The sequence below is a fragment of the Dermacentor albipictus genome, chromosome 8 (genome assembly GCF_038994185.2).
Source record: "Dermacentor albipictus isolate Rhodes 1998 colony chromosome 8, USDA_Dalb.pri_finalv2, whole genome shotgun sequence".
NCBI classification, from domain to species: domain Eukaryota; kingdom Metazoa; phylum Arthropoda; class Arachnida; order Ixodida; family Ixodidae; genus Dermacentor; species Dermacentor albipictus.
The window spans coordinates 32,005,542-32,024,519 of record NC_091828.1 but is presented as its reverse complement, the minus strand read 5'-3'; the positions used below and the strand labels follow the sequence as shown (position 1 = coordinate 32,024,519).

The following is an 18,978-nucleotide window of genomic DNA, read 5'->3' as shown; positions in this document are numbered from 1 at the left end:
CTGCGTCGTTTCCTGCGAAATCAACACTGCCAGAGAATAGGGATTTTTCAGTCAGATTTGAATAGAATTTTTATGTGGTGTGATACCTGGAGTATAACTTTGACTATCACCAAATGTAATTACATTCGTTTCACAAAGATAAAATTAGATAACCTAGTTGCTATTCTATTAACAACATTAGACTTCCGCGCGTGAAAGAGACAAAACACTTTTGTGTGCATTGCACAAGTAATCTTTCAGGGAACGAGCACACCCCCAGAATGATGAATAAGGGAAATAAAATTATCATATTCTTGGCCTGTGCTCCTCACGGTATACCTACAAGCATAAAAGAGATCCTATACACAACATACGTAATACCTATTTTCGAATACGCCAGCGCGCTTTGGGATCATAATTAGCAAAACATAACCGACTCTCAGGAAAGCATACATAATTGCGCCGCCAGATTTATCGCCAGTGATTCATGTTCTCTCAGCAGCGTCACACTGATGAAGGTAAATATGCATCTACCTTTGCTATGCCGCCGTAGGCGATGCCTTCGTCTAAAGTTCTTTCATAATATTCACCACGAGCACAAGCAGCTTGGATTTGACACGGTACTTGTTGCAGTGAACGAGAGCAATCTGTAGGACATCTGCTGTTCTTGGTCTCTTATTTGTAACTGATCTTAGCCTGGTTAAGGAAACTTACTGTATGCCTTGAATAAAGGACCACAAGATTGTTTGTGGTCAACAAATCAAAATAAATATAAGGCGCCGCACTACGCCTCTTAACGACGAGACCATGGCTTGAAAGTACGAGAAATACATTCTAGAACCAATTGACTTAAATAATTGTTTTTTCCGCAGGCAATTTCTGAATTTAACTTAACTGAAGTGATTGTGAGCACTTGATAAAATTCAGTATCCATTCTATAATCGAATTTCATGAATGCAAGAATTGAAATTCACTGTAAATAATCTTTATATTTGATTTCCTTTCCCTTTTCTTCTTGTTTTGATGTAGTTGCTCTGTATCATCGGGTTTCAATGTGCTACGTTTTATTATGGAATATTTTATTGTACATTTTTGTAGCCATGTCTGGCTTCACATGTAACCGTAAACCGGGTTGTTGCTGAAAAATAAAACAGACACAACACCCTCGCCCCTGCCGCTATAATGATCTTAAGCGACTGCGGGTTATTGTAATAAATTGTAATAAATAATAAGTGATAAATTTTACAGCACCACGCAGGGCAGCAAGCTCTACCGCCGTCGATGTTGTCATATATGGCAGTTTATATTTTGTTATAGTTTGCGCAGAAGGAACGGTAAAGGGGCCCCTTGTACAGCTGGCACATGAGACTGAACCATCGTATAGATGTGTATTCAGGGCCCGCACGTCTCAGTCAATATTATCAATGTCATCGGTTTCAGTGCTATATTCAAGTGATTGGTGTTCCGCTTTACACCTGAAGTACTTAGACGCATCTAAGGCTGTGGGAGGAATCACGTGGGAAATGAAGGCCTTGCCACTGGTGTGTCACCTGACGGATGACGACTTTGACGGATAATTATAATCTCACAAAATGTGACACGAGGCCTTTGCGGGGGCGAGAACGGCACGTGGTGAATGGGGACGCGGGAAGGTTGAAGAATACGCGCCTTGAGCCAATCCACGGCAACCTGTGTGCTTGGAATAGATGATCATCGGGAGCACAATTTACGCGTGTGCTAGAGCGCAGCCAGGATAGTCCTAAACACGTGCGCAGTGATCGGCTCTGTACGCTCTCCAATTAACGAACATTCGACGTGCACGTACTGGACAACACTGAAAGGCTGTAGCACAGAAATCCCAGAACAGAGCTCTGCGCAACTAAAACATAGAACGTAAATATGTGCTGCATGTTTTCTCGCAAATGAATCTCAGTACATGGGCAAGTTGCGACAATTTTTTTTTCACTTATCCGCACTGAAGGTTCAAGGATAGATTTCAGTCCACGTGTCTTTCCGTACTTGATAGTGTGTCCAACAATGGAGAATGGGTCACAGGAGTCATTACTTCTCCACCTAAGCCTATCACACTTATGCCAGATAGTATAGTTCTAGCCATTGACCTGGATTACTCAAGGAGGCAGAGATCTCAAGGAGACAGAGATTACTTCCACGAGAAATGAAAATGCGCAATAATATAATTAGGAAAAACTAGTAATTATCCTTTTATTTGCTCACTTTACGGCCAATATTGCGATTTACGAATTGCAGCAGGTGAGTGTGCCACAGGCGTATCCACGCGGAAGCAACTTTCAAAATGACCACAGCTTCGAGATAGTCCTCGCCAAAGTGTGCGACGAAATGTGTTTGCGTTTCGTTACTCTTGCGCTTCAATGCACAAAACGGCGGTGTGTTAAAAATGTAAGTGCAACAATACCGCATTTTTGCCGCAAATTTGAGTCCGCATATTTTAAGACCTGCGGGATCACGAGAAACCGCAGATGTCGATTAGTGGATTGGACACTCCGATCGCCTGAAGGTGTTGCTTGGTGCGATACTCACCGCCAGACACCAACTAGATTTTAGGAAGCGTATGAGCAGCCTCTGACCAGGCGTCCGACTTTTTCGGGGTACGTTGCTAGGGAGAGAGAGATAGCAAGGAGAGGAAAGGCAGGGAGGTCAACCAGAAGAGCGTCTGGTTTGCTACCCTACACTGGGGGAAGGGAAAGGGGGAACAGAAAGAGGAAAGCGGGATAGAGGGAACACTGTCTGTGCACGCAGCAAAGTGCTTGGAAATCAGTCAAGAGGTTCGTACAGGCCACTATGCTTGCTGTTAAAGAACCAAAACGAAATTAATACCACGCAAATCTGAAAAAGCTGCTTTCGGTTCCATTCGGGCAATTTCCCATTAGGTGGTTGCTCCATAGCTAGACTAGCACTGCTGTACTTTAAAGTAGCATGGTGATCCCGTGCTAGCAACTTTCCATTAGGCGGGTGTCTCTCCAAGAGTCTATAACCCTAGTAGCTGCCAATCACCGGGCTCTGAGCGCGCCTGTACCCATTTTACTGATAGGCACCCGGTGGCAGCACTTGTCTGCGTCCCAGCGCAGATGCGGATGCTCGAATACTTCACCTGAGCTGAGATTGAACAAGGGGCGCCCGCAGTCATTCGCAGATTTCTATAGGGCTCCATTTCGGGATGAAAATCCATGTAAACAAGCGAGAACTGAATCGTGGTGCATCTCTGCCTATTAGAAAAATTGGCAGTGGCTTAGCTCGGCTATGCCAAAATATGCCTTAGCGAAAGCTAAGAAAGCTAAGCTAGCATGGTTAGCCTTGGTTAATTCTGATTGCAAGTCCAGGTTAGTCTGGCTGTCTAGCTATGTTGCGGCGTTTAGCCAGTCATTCGGCGTGCTGTTCGTTTGTTTCCTGGGCGCAATGTTTCCTCTTCATCTCGTTCTGATGTCGGTTCCAGGCCTCCTCCTGCTCATCAGAATTGTGGCCTTCCATACTGCCGCCTTAACTGTGGTTGCGGAGCACGCGAACTCTCCTTTTCAATCCTCTGACATGTTATCAGGCATGCAACGCAGCTGGCGAAGCGAGCGGAGGCAAACGCAACGACGAGGAACGCCATGTGACGTCATACGAAACGGCGGCGGCCTAAGAACACGGTGCTGCGCAGCGACGGAACACCCGTGGTTCGGTGCTACTAGTGGCGCATGCGCAGTAGTGACTAGGGAGCGAGCGAGAGAGAAATATCTGCGGCGAGGCGCGCGTTGTGACGTCATGTGCCTCCTCGGAGCACAGCCACAGCGAAATCGCAAGTTCGCGGCCAGTAAAGCTTTCGCTTTAAAACCGGTGGGTTCCCGGAGGCACCGGGATTCGGGGGCAGTACCTCGCGCATACGGCACGAACGCTACAGCATTTTACTACCTTTGCGGTTAAAAAATGCCGCAAGCCGGCGACGACCGACCCTGTCATCTTCAGGAGCCGCCAGTGTGTACGTGCAACAAAGTTTTTCACACAGTTTCACAAATTTTTCCGTCTTACGGTGTAGCGATTTCCAACAAGGCGCCGTAGCTACCTGGCTGACACGGCTGCCAGTAGAGATAAAGGTACTGTGAACTGTCAGGCCCTACAGGAGAACTAAAACCACAGCAAAAAAGCAGTGGTGTTTAGGTTGACGCGAATGCAGGAGAGAAAATAGAAAAATGTGCAATCAAGCTGTGATGCATTCAGGAAAGAAACCTCTTTTCTTGATTTGCATTCCGCAGAAAAAAAAAAGAGCTAAAGTCGGTACCTTTGGCCATCTCGATTGGGTCTAGTCGGGACTCGTGAAGTTTACTTAAAAGTCAGGACTCGTTTGCAAATTCGAGACGGTTTGCAACCCAGTTATGACAGGAGTGGAGGGAGTGAACGCTAAACGTTGCACGGGTAGAATAGTGGGTTACCTCGATAGGCGTTCTCGGAGACCGCCTGCGGGACGCAAGTCTGAGCCGCGCGGAATTCGTGCAGCCCAAAGTCTGAGATCTGAAGCACCCATCGCGAGTCCACCAAGCAGTTCGAGGAGCGCAGGTTGCCGTGGGACATCACCTCGCTGTCGTGAATATAGATCATGCCCTGGAGAACAGCAAAAAAACAAAAAGAAAGAAAAGAGATGGTGCTCAGCTTTCATCATACCTTGAACAAGTGTAAAAACACGAGAAAACGTTTCTTCTCTGTTAAACAGACTTCATTTACATTATGTGACGCACCATGGTTGTCACTACTGAACGTTTTTTTAGTTTCCCTGATATTTTGCTGAGTAAGACGCTATAGAGTATTCATTACGAAGTCAATGTTGTTCTGTTGACTACTGCATCTGTCACAAGTCTTCTAGGTACGAAGATGTGTGCTTATCATAACGAGACAACGCGTTTTCTTGACGAGACATTATCATTGGGATCGCGTTTTTGCCGATATCAAGATGCAACTTCTTAATTGCGTTTTCTTTTTAATGATGTCTAGAGTGCAATGTACTAGGGATAAACACACGCAGAGTAATACCTAGCGATTTGTACATTCATATTTTGACTTTGCCGTTCATGCAGTTACATAATTTATTATTTGCATGCTCTGTAAGGGATAAGAGACATTTAATTTTTCTTCATTTACGTGGCATGGAGGTTCCATAATCTTTTAAACTACCAAAAAAACCGGATAGTTTAGTTTTACTTCAATTTAGGACCAATACACTTGACAATTTATGTTTGCCTTGAAGCAAAGGTCTTTAGAATCAGCTCTATTGACGCAGCAAAAAGAAAGAAGCATATTTCAACATAAAAGCCCGTCTAGGATGCAGACCATTATTCCTAGTATGCGTCACGTATAAGCTCAGAAGACAACTACACAATGCTATGCTGTAATTGTGCCGACACATAAGATATACAAGTACGAAATTATTTTCCCGAAAAGAACATTGTGGTTTAGTAAACATCCTCGAAATCGCTCTTGCTTCAAGCTGCAATGAAAACACAGCAACTGAATGAGAGTGTTAGCGTGCTATCCATGGTTATGGCCAACTGGCACAAAATGCAAGCCGAAGGGTTCGTCAACACGGTATGTGTTGTGCAGCATAACTGTTATGCGATAGCTTCATTTGTTTCTGTCAGTGTGTGCGGGTTGGCAAAAATCTTTTCACCTTGATCAAGTCAGCCACGAGCGAAGAGATGAACATACTGTCGAGGTCGAGGTCGTCGTTCTTCAGCACATCCTGCAGGATACGTAATAAGAGGTTACTGTAATCTTAAATTTGTTAGGTCACACTTAATCTTGCAGCTGTAGTACAAGTAATAAAGTTCTGCATGTACAAGATTAATTTCTGACAAACCAATCGTCAGAGTGGGCGCGCAAATAGAATTCCTGCAACTTGAGGAGGGCCCTTTAATGCCCCATGGCAGTACTTCATTCGGTCTCACCAAACAGCCGCGGCGGAGCATAATGAAAACTCTGAGTTTTCTACATGTGCATTTTCCTGAACGGAAATCAGCGGGAGCAGTTATAATGTTACATTTGTGCATGATTGTGCATGCGTACGTGCCTGCTTTTATGAATATCACTTACAATTAACAATAATAGCAAACGCATGGCAACCATGGTAGCATGTCTATAAGAACATCTTACTGACAAGCAACTGACTTTTATATTTATATGTACATGGCACAGCGTGAGGGTGCGTGCCATAAACTTATGACTCGCGCTCATGTACACGTTCTTTCTCTGGTTCTTGATTATTTCGCTTTTTTTCATTGAACGTTTTAGTCGTTATTCGAAGTTTATTTGGACGCATGATTCAAATGAAAATCAGCTGGAAGCGTAGGTCGGCAAAATAATGCGGACTCATTCAGACCTACTCAGTAAATATATTTTTTTGGCTAAGGTCTTAGTCGCCCTTACGCTCACCAAATTGCTTTTTAGTTGGGTTAACGGGGACTCGGACTCATTAGAACTCTACTCAGCCGCGGGATCACTTGGGCTCATCGTCTTCAACCCATTTTTATGTTCACCTAAGGAAAAAGGCTTCTCCCAGCGATCTGCCGTTACCCCTGTCTTGCGCTAGCTGATACCAACTTGCGCCTGCATAACCCCTAATTTTATCACCCCACTTAATTTTCTGCCGTCCTCGACTGCCATTTCCTGCCTTTGGCACCCGTTCTGTAACTCTAATGACCCACCGGTTATCTAACATACGCATTACATGCTCTATCTGCCCTACGCATTACATGCTCTTATTATCAGCTCTACTTTTTTTCCGGTAATGCACAACTAAATAACGACTATTCTCTTGCGTGATCCCTAACTTGTTCTCGAACTTTGTTAACCTCTAAGTTTCTGCCCCGTATGTTAGCACCGGTAGAATACACTGACTGTATACTTTTCAACGACAGTGGTAAGATTGCAGCCACAATTTGACAATGCCTGCCCTATGCAATTTAACCGATTTTTATTCTTCTGTAACCTTCATTCTCATCACCAGGGTCCCCTGTGAGTAACTGACTTAAATGTGCCCCTTCACAGGCTCTAGAAGCTTACTGACGATCCCGAAACCTTGTTCCCGTGCCAGATTTGTCTTCTGCATATTAATCTTCAACCCAACTCTTACGCTTTCTAGGTTAAGGTCTTCAATAAGTTGTTGCAATTTATCCCTAGTGTTCGTGAACAGGACGCTATCATCTGAAAACCGAAGGTTTTTGAGATAGTCGCCGTCACTCAGACACACGCCGTTACTCAGATATTCAGACTCACTGAAATTCTACGCAGTGAGACTGACGCATACTCACGGGTCGGTCTAAGCTTAAACGGACAATAAAGTGAAAAGTGATTTCTTCTGCATCCGTAAGTTACCGTTCTGCAACACGAAAAACAACACTCCTACAACGATAAGACGTTTGGCAAGCCAGAAAAAGCGCAAGAATGAAATACGGGTGGCGACGCCTGCTTGAGATCCCGCACCTGGGAGCTGTGCCGTCTTGGAATTTGGTGGCATCTTATAGGGCCTACTAATAATACATAGCGGCACAGATTGACTACATTGTGGTCTAACGGAACCAAATATTAAACAAGGCAAGTTTCGGAAACCTTTATTCAGCCAACGTGGCCCAAATGCGAAAACATACTTTGGAATCCCTGACGTCACGCAGACGTACCGGCGCTGGGTTTCGGCGCGAAATTCAAATACTGATACTTGGACCTTCGTTTTATCATCTAATAATCAAACTACTTTTTTGAAATGACTGCCCGCAGGGTTCTCAAACAATGCTTCATTAGTCTAAACTGATTTATTGTTTCGATTTATAGTCCCTTTAAGTCGCATCATGAGTAGTTTGCTGGCCAATGCATGGAAGTCAACTCTGTCTACCCTTCTAAAAACCAGGTCACACTAGAGCGAAATAACACCAATTTTGATCTGCTGACTATCCCAGAAATGACTTTTTTTGTCCTGTCGGCGCTCTTGTACACTGTGCAGACGTAAACAGCCTGCATTGGGCTTAACAAAAGAAAATGTGCAAATGTATTATAGTTGCAAAATCCTCGAGTACCCTGCCAAGACGAACATGCATGCCAACTCCTTTTTTGTTCGAACAATTAAACAGTGCAATAGGCTGACTGAAAAGCAAGGGTATTGTGTGAATGAAGATATATTTTATTCCATGTTGTAACCCCCCTGCTGTAACGCCTTTGAGCGCTGCGGGGTAATTGATGAATAAAGAATAAAGAAAAATGTATTTGTTAGACAAGGCTTCCCAGATTTTATGCGCTGTTGAATCTCAGAGGCCAGACAGTACAGTTGTTTGCTTGCTTGTGCGAATAAATGGCGCATGAACTTCTTGCGGTGTGCTAATGTGGGGGTTAGAGTGGTGCACACGGCGGATTTGTTTGCACTTGCAGGTATACGGCCACCGCTCATTGTTCGCTTTAAATTCAGTGGCAGCCATGCAGCGTTCACATGAAATGTTGAATAATGCTGCAAAACGTACAGATTTGCGAACACAATGAGAGTCACATTACACCGGAACGGTGCAAAATGGCCACGCTTTTGAAACGGCTCCCCACTAATTTTGGTAGCGAGTTCTCTCGCTTTCCGTGCCGCCGCTTCCCGTTTCCTGAGTGAGCACCGTGAGAAGTGAAGAGCGGTTCATTTTACGTCGCTATGGCAAGAACTGAAGTGCACTCAACTCGGGAGACCAAAATAAACACCGTTCGGCCTAGCGTGATCGCGCCTTTTAGCTCAGGCCCGCAGGCAGTGCGTAAACGTGCACCAACTCCTCGGCGGCAGGTAGGCCCTCCTCTGAAGAAAATCGACACCTGCTCTAGCTCGACACTGACGGATGTCACGCGCTCACGATCATGCATTTGAACTTCGAAAGTGTGTTTGCATCCATTTTGAGTATGAATAAGTGTACAGAAAGGCGCAGCTGCTGCGACGTGTGATGTCGGTGTGATATGTTTTCGCTCTGCGGCCTATATATCTCAGGAACACTGGCCGAACGACAATCTGCAGGCTGCTTTGGTCAGTGTCGGCGTCACGAAAGCTTGTCACCCTGCGACGACTCGCTGTCGTAGGTCATGTCAGCGGCATCGCCGGTCTAATGCGACGAACTGCTTCTCAGCGAAACAGTCTGCGGATGATTCATCCAATCACCGGCGTTGTCGTCTTGTCGTTCTCTTGTCAGCGTCGGTGTCGGTTCCGCCTATTGTGACCAGGCCTTAAAGTTTCGAGTGAGGCTCCGTCTTAAACTCTCTTCTTGTAATGCTGCCGTTTCTTCGCTGGATGCCTGCCATAGATCGGCGTGATGGAAATTGTCTCGCGGCTTATGTGAACCACAAACCTGCTTTTGTATTCGTTTGAGACAAGTTCTAGATCAGTTTTAATTCCTTAGAGTCCTCCAAGACTTCAAAATATGTGTATTCATCTTTACATCTTGTGAGCCATGAAGACGTATAGTTTTTTTTGTCTTCCATGTCATCTTGCGATTTCTACGAACTATCTAAGAAAGATTTATATAATTTTGGGCCGATCATGCAATGTTTGCACGAAAAGTAAGTGAAGAACTTACAAATCAGTGTATTTTGTACATTCAATTTCGAATACTGTATCGTCGTTATTGTTATCACGTCTACCTCTTGGGGAAAAAGTGTTTGAATTTTTGGTTGTCATCCGGCCCAAAAGACGAAGATGTCACTTACCTGATAGTGTAAATTGAAAGGACATTACAACATTGGGTAAAAGCCTTCGTTGAAAGGACATTACAAAATTGGGTAAAAAACGTTCGACACATAAATAGGGCGCCTAAGGTGTAGATAGGGCAGCGTTATAATTATATAATTATATAATTATAAGGTGTATAGGACAGCGCAAACTATAGCCCACGGAAGGATACAAGAAATACGAATTGACAAGAACGAGAAAAATAACGATGCAGGCAATATACATAGACCATACTCACTGTGCTACCTGCCGCAGAAGAAGAACAAAAATATTCCTGACAATATAGGAAATAGCTTTGGTCACTCTAAATGTATATTTCCCAAGTGCCCAAACAATGGAACAACCATATCTTTGTTTCTACTCTTATCTTCTGTAACCCTCCGCCCCTTATGTAGTACCACGGCAGGGGTCCTTAAAGAAAAATAAATAAATGATGATGATGATGATGATGATGATGATGATGCACTAACCTCGAGGCTTCCCCTGGCGCAGAAGAGGGTTAGGATGCAGATGTTCGGTGGGTCAACGCAAGCGCCGATGAAAGGCGTGATGTTCTCGTGCCTCATCTCGCGTACCTGCAAGTGAAACAGCCACCGGTGTGCATCCATCAAAACAGCGCTCCTAGCGCTCTTCGTGCAAGACCTGAAGCTAACCGCAGCTTTAGAAAACGAAAAAAAAGCGCACCGGGGACGTGAAACTCGAGTTTGGGGCCCATGCCAAATACACGGCAGTGGCATTATATCCGGTAATGACCATCGCTAATGTACTTATAGCAGATGCTCCCGGTTTTCAGAAATTCTCGACAATCTTACAGGCCAAAGTTGACAGAACGTGCGCACGACTTCTTTTGCTTCTTCGCCCGGCCTACTTCCCCCCCTTTTGAAATTATGGGATTTGCCATCCTAAAGCATCAAGTGAGTTGCGACAGACGCCGTTATACGAGATGAACACAGATTGATTTCGACTGCAGCGGGCTTTTTAAGATGCAGCGAAAAACACGATGCATAATCGTTTAGTTATTCCGCAATTATCAGAATACTGCCACAGTGGCCCGGAATAAAATTCGTGACCTGACGCAGAGCAGCGGACCACCGGAGCCACTGAGATATCATGGCAGGGGTACGCATTTCTGTTTGAATATCTTTGAAAGATGATTGTGTAGCCGCGATTTTATTCGGTATACACTCTGTCTTGTGCCAACAGTACACCGCAGAAACAATATCATGGGCGGATTGTATTTTTCATTTATAGAGCGTTAGAATCAGCATTCACACAACTTTTGCATCACTTTTTAAAACTGCCGTAGTCGAACATATTATACCCATGACTTGGGGACTTGTATGCTACAGGAAGCGAGCTGATAGAATTTGGTCATTTCGAAACAACCTTAAGACGCCAGCGTTGTTCACAATCGGCCATAAGTCGGCTATAATGTGAGCCGACTTATGTGAGCACACTGTTCTAATATTTGCTATGGTCACTATACGGGGACCCGTCTGTCACTCCGGGTGAGTGTCAAGCCGTCAGGCTCCTACCTTGGCATACAGCCTCGCGATCTTTACCTGACGAAATAAACACAGGCACCGTATATTGCAGGTCAATAATGTTGCCTGGAAAGCATGTTTGCGGAATCAGGAAGCACCTATCAACTCGCAGACATGCTTTAACAAAATCTGACACCGTTTCTTTATTAACAAACTTTCTTGCAGAATGTAATGAGATGTTGTCAGTGACTGTGCAACGCCCCAGCTGAAATTTAGGAAGATTTTCTCGCCACGTATGCATTTCTTTTTGTCGTCTTGAAGACGATAATAGGTGGCATACGCATTGCTTTTTCGTGAAAGGAACTATATTTTCACACTATGGAATACGATGCAGACAAATAATAGACAGGTTCTGTACGCTCTTCTTACTACGAAGGAAAATCGAACGAGCAACGTCCGTAACGTGAGTTGGCTACGGATACCTAAAAAATGGATCTCCAACTGCGGCTCGGTAGAGTCCACGTTTACCGTAGAAGCTTAACGCTGAAGCATATCAGCTTTTGCTGCAACCACACCTGTATGAGTTCCTTGCGGATGCTGCGTGTGAGGTCGACGCTTTTCTTGTAGACGTGCTTGATGTGAACCACGTTGCCCTTGTAAAAGCCGACACGGCCGCGCCGTGCCGCCACCGATGCGGTCCCGGCGTTCGGCGCTGCGTTCGCTGCCCAGCCCCAGGGGGCGGCACTCTGCAACCTCCGGCGTAGCTTGAGCAAGTGCTGCTCGTCCGGAAAGGCGAACCCTAGGCGCGTGGTCTCTAGGACGCTGCCCTGTGATCCGCAGCCAGAAAACAACAAAGGGGATTGCATAAATGACTTCCCTGCAAGATCACATTTGCACCAAGGTTTTACGGCAGATATTTACACAGATACAAATACAAATACAAATACCTTTATTTCAACATCTGGGATGTTAGGGGTGCACCCAAAAGGCCTATGACTGGCTTGACAGAGGGGCGCACCCCCGTACATAAAAACCGGCAGCAACAGAACACGGACAGAACAATAATAAAAAAGACTACAGTGCATAGTTAAACATCACATTCAATAACAATTAGTGAACATCCTCTTGCAATAACATATAAATGAAGGAGGCAGAATTAACACGAAAAGCTTAGGAACACTAAAGAATGCAAAACGAAGAATAACAAGAAAAGAAAAAGGGAGAAAGGAGGCGCAAACTTGCAGTAAAAACATAAAGCAAAAAGAAAACCGTATCGTTAGGTCCTCAGTGCTCATTGCGCCGATTAAGAAGAGTTGGAGTTATATGTCGGAGCATTTGACGACCGTAATTAGTACGAAAGGATGGCACATACCAGACGTCGTTGTTACGTGTTGGGTAGTAATTAGCTTTGGGCCGTAAGTTAGCTGTGTCATCAAATAATGCGTCATGATTTTTCCGTTTTCTTTCATACCGTTTACTTAGCAATAAATTATATACGTCATTAATTGGTGTTACTTTTAATCATTCGAAAAGAGGTTGAGTGTGAGCACTAAACGGGGCGTTCGGAATGATACGAGTGACCTTTTTCTGTATTTTCTGTAACCTATATGTATTTGACCATGTTGTTGTACCCCACACCAGATGACAATATGAAAGGTTAGATAAAAATAGTGCATTGTAAACTGAAAGTCTAACACTCAGAGGTAGTAGAGAGCGGACTCTGTATAACATGCCTGTGCATTTTGCAAGTTTTTTTAACCATGTTGTCGATGTGCATGTCCTATGAGAGATTACACTGCAGTGTCACATCTAGGCACTTTACTGACTCCGCAATTTCAATGCTTTGAAAACGAAGCGTTAGTGTAGGTAAATGTTGCAGTGGTTTGTTCTTAGGTCTAAAAAGTACAGCTTTAGTTTTGGTAGCATTAATTTTCAATAAAGATTCAGTACTCCATTCGACCAATTTGCGCAGAGTTTCATTAGCGTTTAATGCCAAGTCATTAAGCGTTTTAGCCCTAAAATATATGCTGACGTCATCTGTATACATTATACATTTAGCGCTGTTGTCAATGTTCACGATGTCGTTAATATAGAGATTAAAGAGTGTAGGTCCAAGAATACTGACTTGCGGCACGCCAGAATGAATAGATCTAAAGTGCGATGAAGAATTGTTAATTACAACCCGTTGCTGGCGGTGCTCTAAATATGTTATTAAAAACTGAAGGAATGTGCCGCGAAATCCATAGTGCTCAAGTTTAAGGAATAATATTTTATGATTTATGGAGTCGAATGCTTTGGAAAAATCCACGAAAACCCCGAGAGTTAGTTCTTTTTCTTCAAATGACTCTAGTATAATTTCCTTCATGGTTAATAATGCTGTTGCTGTTGATTTTCTGCGACATACCAAACTGGGAAGCTGATATGAGTTTGTGTTTGTTAATAAAGCTTGCAATGCGCGCTAGTAAAAGCTTTTCAAAACATTTCGAAAAAATTGGCAAGATCAATATTTGGCAAGATTTGGCAAGAATTTGGCAAGATTTGGCAGCCTTGCCTAGGTCCTCATTAGCTGCAACCGGAAGTCCTTGAATTTCAAGGTTCATGCCTCTACTATATTGTTTCAACCCTATTATCTCCTTCCTTGCCTGTTTCAGCTCCTCCCTCAACTGTTCGTTCGCCACGCGACATTCCGCAGATATGCACGGGAAGAGGAAGAACTTGCACGAGTTCACAACGGCAACGATACTACCGAAAGAGCAAACTGATATTCAAAAACAAGTAGGGCAAGGACACAAAGAAAAATGCTTGTGCAACCCATTATTCTGCAAGGAAGGTGAATGTGAGCGCACTAGTAACGTTCAGTAATTCAGAGAGATTCCTTGTGAACTCATAATCTTATGCACGAGAATTGGAATGAAAAAGAAACAAAATTTTGGCAAACGAAAAATGCAAATCTACAGATAGAAATGCACTCCCTTAAAGGCCCTTCACCAAAGATTTCACATAGGAGTCTAAAGAATATAGCTAATAAATGGTATGGAAACATTTTGATAGATGATAAAGGTTGTTGCAGCTTTATTAGAATATAAAAAAGGAAGTGATTAGGCTGGGAAAGAACTCAATAATATTAAGCAGCATCTGACTTCAATCGCAACGACCAGACACCGATGTAGCAAAAGCACCTGCTTGTCTTCGTTCATTGCTACGACAAAGAACAAATAGACTCGCCCTCCTGCTTCTACTGCTGCCATGTCTCCTGCTACAAAGTAGAGTGATATTCCTTATTGGCTAGTAATAAAACCAACCGTGATGCCTCAACTTACCGGTGACAACAATTTATCGAAAATAAAGGGAAATGTTAGCTGGCCTCACTAGTTTCCATCACAATTACAGGCGCATGCAGTTCTAACAAAAACGGGTCATTGCTGTAGCCAGAAGATTGGAGGCAAGGCTTCAGTTGTACAGTAATGTTTCTTAGTGCGCCGAATTAACGATGGCAATGCTGACATTAGTCGAGCAGTTAAGCGTAGACACGTACTCATGCTTGGGAACTTTCTTGGCCATAGGAGTGAGTACTCACGTTTGCGTTCTCGAAACTGAGCTCCGAGTTGGTTCGGAGCACCACCACTTCGTCCATATCGACCTTCCACAAGAGCCGTGCTAACTTGTACTCGTAATGGTAGTGCCTGCGCAAAAGGGTGCATTGAGAAAATAAAACCATGCGAACACCACGTGAAAATGTGTGATTTAGTTTATCTCCGGCAAACAATAGGAACCTTACAAAGCCCTCATATCATTGAGTTTGATCGGTTACACGATCGTCCTCACGGTTATGAGGGCTTGATGCGTTGTAGCAGCGCATAAAATGTGTTTACGTCTTTTTGTTCTGGGATACGGACAAGTGTGCCTCACAGTAAATTGGGTCTTATTAGGGAGTAGTTAGCGTGCCCCCTAAAATAAGCTATATGTGGCTGCAAATTCATTTTCAACACTTACACTTTATTAGGTACATATTCTAATTCTAAGCTAATGTTGGTGGCCATGACATTGGGCTATTCTTTAGTCGATGATGTAACTTCGTAGCGCATGAACAAATGATGAGAGAGAAGGGAAACGACATAGGCACGCGCTAACTTTCAACGAAAGGTCTACTTCTTATATAATACTGTTTATACAGGAAAAAAGCGACGCGCGCATTTCGGTCCGTTTTGTAGAATGCAGAGAAAAGAGTTTGCTGTACAATTTCCTTCTCTTATGATAACCGATGTGGGGCACGAACGGGTTGTTGTTTAGATCACCGCCTTCGCGAACCCAGCTACGACGTGCGCGGCGCATTGCGAGGACACGTGGCGGTGCATTGCAGAAGCTGCGGGTGTAGTACAACAGTGTTCGGGCAATGCCCCATTCTGCATTCTCACGCTGACCGGCGGACGAGAGATATAGCCCAAGCTGCAGAAACAGAGATCAGTGACTTCATAAATACCTAGAGAGGGGAGGGGGGGGGGGGGTTATCAATGCGTGAGTGCGCCATCTGTCGCCTTGTGAGGCAACAAATTGTGCAATCTACGCGTCACATGTGTACACGATGGATGACAATCAGAGCCTGGCACGTTACTCGTACATGAGGATTTTTTCTTCTTCATAACTTGTGGTGGTTCTTGTTGGCTTACCTTAGTCCCTTTATGCGCTTGTAATGTGGCTCGTGTGCATGACTTTGCATGCATAAAACAATATTGTACTAGAAATAAACCTTTACTTGTAAGTCAAAGCTTGTGTATGTCGTTTACCTTCTCTCTCGTCCTTTGTTTACGTGCTACGAAGTTACACAGCACGACAGTCAGCGTACAGAGTAACAAAAATCTCAATTTAGAACACCCGGATTTTATAATATTGCCCGTCACTTGTGCAACATGATATTCCGAGTGATTGAGCGCAAGATTTTACAGTGTAATTGCATATTTAACAGCGCGAGCAAATCGGTTCTGTGGCAATCAGCAAGGTTGAGGAAGTTTCATGGAAAAGTCTCAGCCACTCGAAAGTTACATGAAACTACAACCTATAAAGATTTCTAACACAAAGCGCCTTTCTCCTTACTAACAGTTTCAAGAAAAAGTTAAATATATTTAAAACCTTTAGAAATGAAAATATAAATAAAAGACAAAACAAATCGCCAAGAAACGTGCACAATTTCTTTTCGTACCTTGTTGCTACTTAGGCGTAGATAACAATGCTTTTTCCACCGGATACGGCAGCAGAACGGATTTACTGGTTTAGTGTTTGTATGTTTCGAGTTGTCGATAAATTTGATCTCACTGCACGAATTACAAATCTCCTGCTTATAGTGCACGTGGTAGAGCGACTAGTCCGGAAATTTGGTAGCGTTGGACGCGGTCTCCGAAGAAGGAGGCATTTTTCTTCAAGTGCTAAGCTTTCTTCCCGGGGAGTCCATGCGAATTTTTTTTTTTATCATCGTCCTACTTTCGGATTGATGACCCATTACGCTTTCTCTCATTTCAACGGTCATCAGCGAATCTGTTATTCCATATTTCTGTCAGTAAAGAAAACCCTGTCCTTACAGTGCCATCTGAGAGCATGACGAACGTTCGGAGGAATCACAATTTGGAATTCTAGGACGATGACCGGACACCCTAAAGACTTGAAGCGCACAGCCGAGCGTCAGGCTGCAAGAACGTTCGTTGTAATCAAAATTGCTTGGGTTACGTGGGTGATCGACTTGCTGGTGAGGCCCTAATATGTGAGGAGGCCAACGACATGGGAAATACAATGCACGTACACGGCTGTTGCATACGGCTCTCACCTGAAGGCGAACACACCCAACACGAGAACCACGCAGGCGCAGGTGATGCAGATGACCAGGACCCGCCAGTCTGAAATCAAATCGAGTGATCTTTTAATCTGACAGTGTAAGCCCTAGTGGAGACAGAATCTGAGAAATCAAGAGCTACTCGGTCTGAGATGATTTAACGTAAGGGTCTCAGAATTTTGTGTTCGCTGAACAGTTTGGGCCAGTAAGCTAATGCACAAAAAATAGGGACAAATGTAACGCGAACAAACGTATGCAAAGAACGCCGCCTTTGGCGAGTAATAATTGGAAGCGCCATCTCGCCTCACTATACCTACCCGCTATATGTCCGGACGCTAAATTGGGTATAGGAAGCATAATGCGCGTAAAAGTAAAATACTCCTATTACGCGCATCAGTGAAAGAAGAAACAAAAAATGCGTTCTGTTTAGTAGAGCACATGTTGTTTTTCATTTTTCCAGAGAAAGCGCAGGACGAGTAGAGATGATCCAAGCTCCACACGTACGAGAAATAAAAAAAATATGTATATATATAAGCCATGATACAGCGCTGCGTTTGGAGACAGTGTACTTTGGAGTTAGCGTTTGGGTCTCAATGAAAACTAACGTCAAAGAAAATAGAAAGCCAAAAAAAAGAGAAAAAGTTCCAGTAAACCGCATATGACAGTTTTGTAATTTCTAGCTAACGCTCTCTCCATATCAACTTTCATATGGCGCTGCAGCGCCACCTCGTGAAAGCAAAGTAAAATTCCCAAATGCACAAGGGAGATTATTCAGCATCGCTCTGAATACCGTTCGTTCTGGGAATGATTTGGCTTTCCAGAGCGATTAGGTTAGACAGTTGAATAAAATTGCAGACCGCAGCAAAGAGTTCCAATCGGCCACCTCATCCAGGCAGTTTCATGTGCAACGAACCCACTTCCGTTGGGGTGAAAAGTGCCGGAAGGTGACAACATACACATACAAAACAAGACGGAGCCCCTAAATCCTAGGGATATTTCAATTTCGAATTGAGGTCACACGAAGCGAAGCCAGCGCCAGCCGCTACTAAGGATCAACAAGCCAAACAAAACATTGCAGGGAATAGATTTGCGGGGCGCTGTTATGCTTCCAATACTGAGTAATTTTTGCGCTTTAGCTAGCACGTCGTGATAAAGTACCTAAACAGCGTGGCTGAGCACCAAAAGCAGTCGTTGCTTTCAGCGCATGCGTAGTTTGGTTCCGCTAGGTCGTCCTTCGTAAAGCACTTTTCGTTTACACCATGCGACATTTTTTCTTGTCCAGCGCTTTTTACAAAACGTGAAGCTAACTAACGAAAATAATTGGAAGCGAGGTTGATCAAAAAGCCTAATGTTCGCAGGCACCTTGAGTTGTTATAGGAATAGTTCCTGTGGCGTGCTTGTCAGCTAATTATTTTAGAGCAGTCATACAAGCTTGTGTACATTCGTTCACGAATAAAATCCGATGCACAAACGCTACAGAGCACGTTGAGAAGCACGAAATAAAGGTTGTTTTAATGACGCTTTTTTCGATTTACCACTTTTTTTTGTCGGGATGTGGAGAATGGTCGTGCAGTATAAAAATAAATGACGTCTCTACGCTATTGCGCACATATATCGCGGCACTCGCAAACATGTTTTCAATTTTTGAAACCAAGATGAAAATGGGAAAAAACAAAGTGCCTGCTCTGCTGTTCCCTGTACTGACACAATAACCAGAGTAACTTGTTATCGAATGCAAAAAAAAAAAAAAACATGGTCGCGCTATGCATGCTACAGCAGGTGCAGAAAGCTCGGCCTGCGTTTTAATCAAATTGGATTTGATATTCCAGTCGCCCCGGGTGGATGGTCTCAGATAACGGCAGCATATATAAGAGTCGAAGTTGCGTCTGAGCCAATGATTAATGGTGAAAAGGATTAAAAAAATGATGCGAACTGTTACAAAAATATGG

At 43.9% G+C, this 18,978-nt stretch overlaps 1 protein-coding gene across 1 annotated transcript in view; it reads right to left on the bottom strand.

Moving 5' to 3' along the window:
* Positions 1 to 18,978, bottom strand: part of LOC135912824 (guanylate cyclase 32E-like) — a 265,613-nt gene that overhangs the window by 40,813 nt on the left and 205,822 nt on the right. The window contains exons 12-17 of the mRNA XM_065445365.1: positions 17,024 to 17,093; positions 14,786 to 14,891; positions 11,784 to 12,035; positions 10,195 to 10,299; positions 5,657 to 5,728; positions 4,428 to 4,596 (exon numbers count right to left, since the gene is read on the bottom strand). Of these exons, the coding sequence (XP_065301437.1) occupies positions 4,428 to 4,596; positions 5,657 to 5,728; positions 10,195 to 10,299; positions 11,784 to 12,035; positions 14,786 to 14,891; positions 17,024 to 17,093 (774 nt within the window). The remainder of the gene's footprint in view (positions 1 to 4,427; positions 4,597 to 5,656; positions 5,729 to 10,194; positions 10,300 to 11,783; positions 12,036 to 14,785; positions 14,892 to 17,023; positions 17,094 to 18,978) is intronic.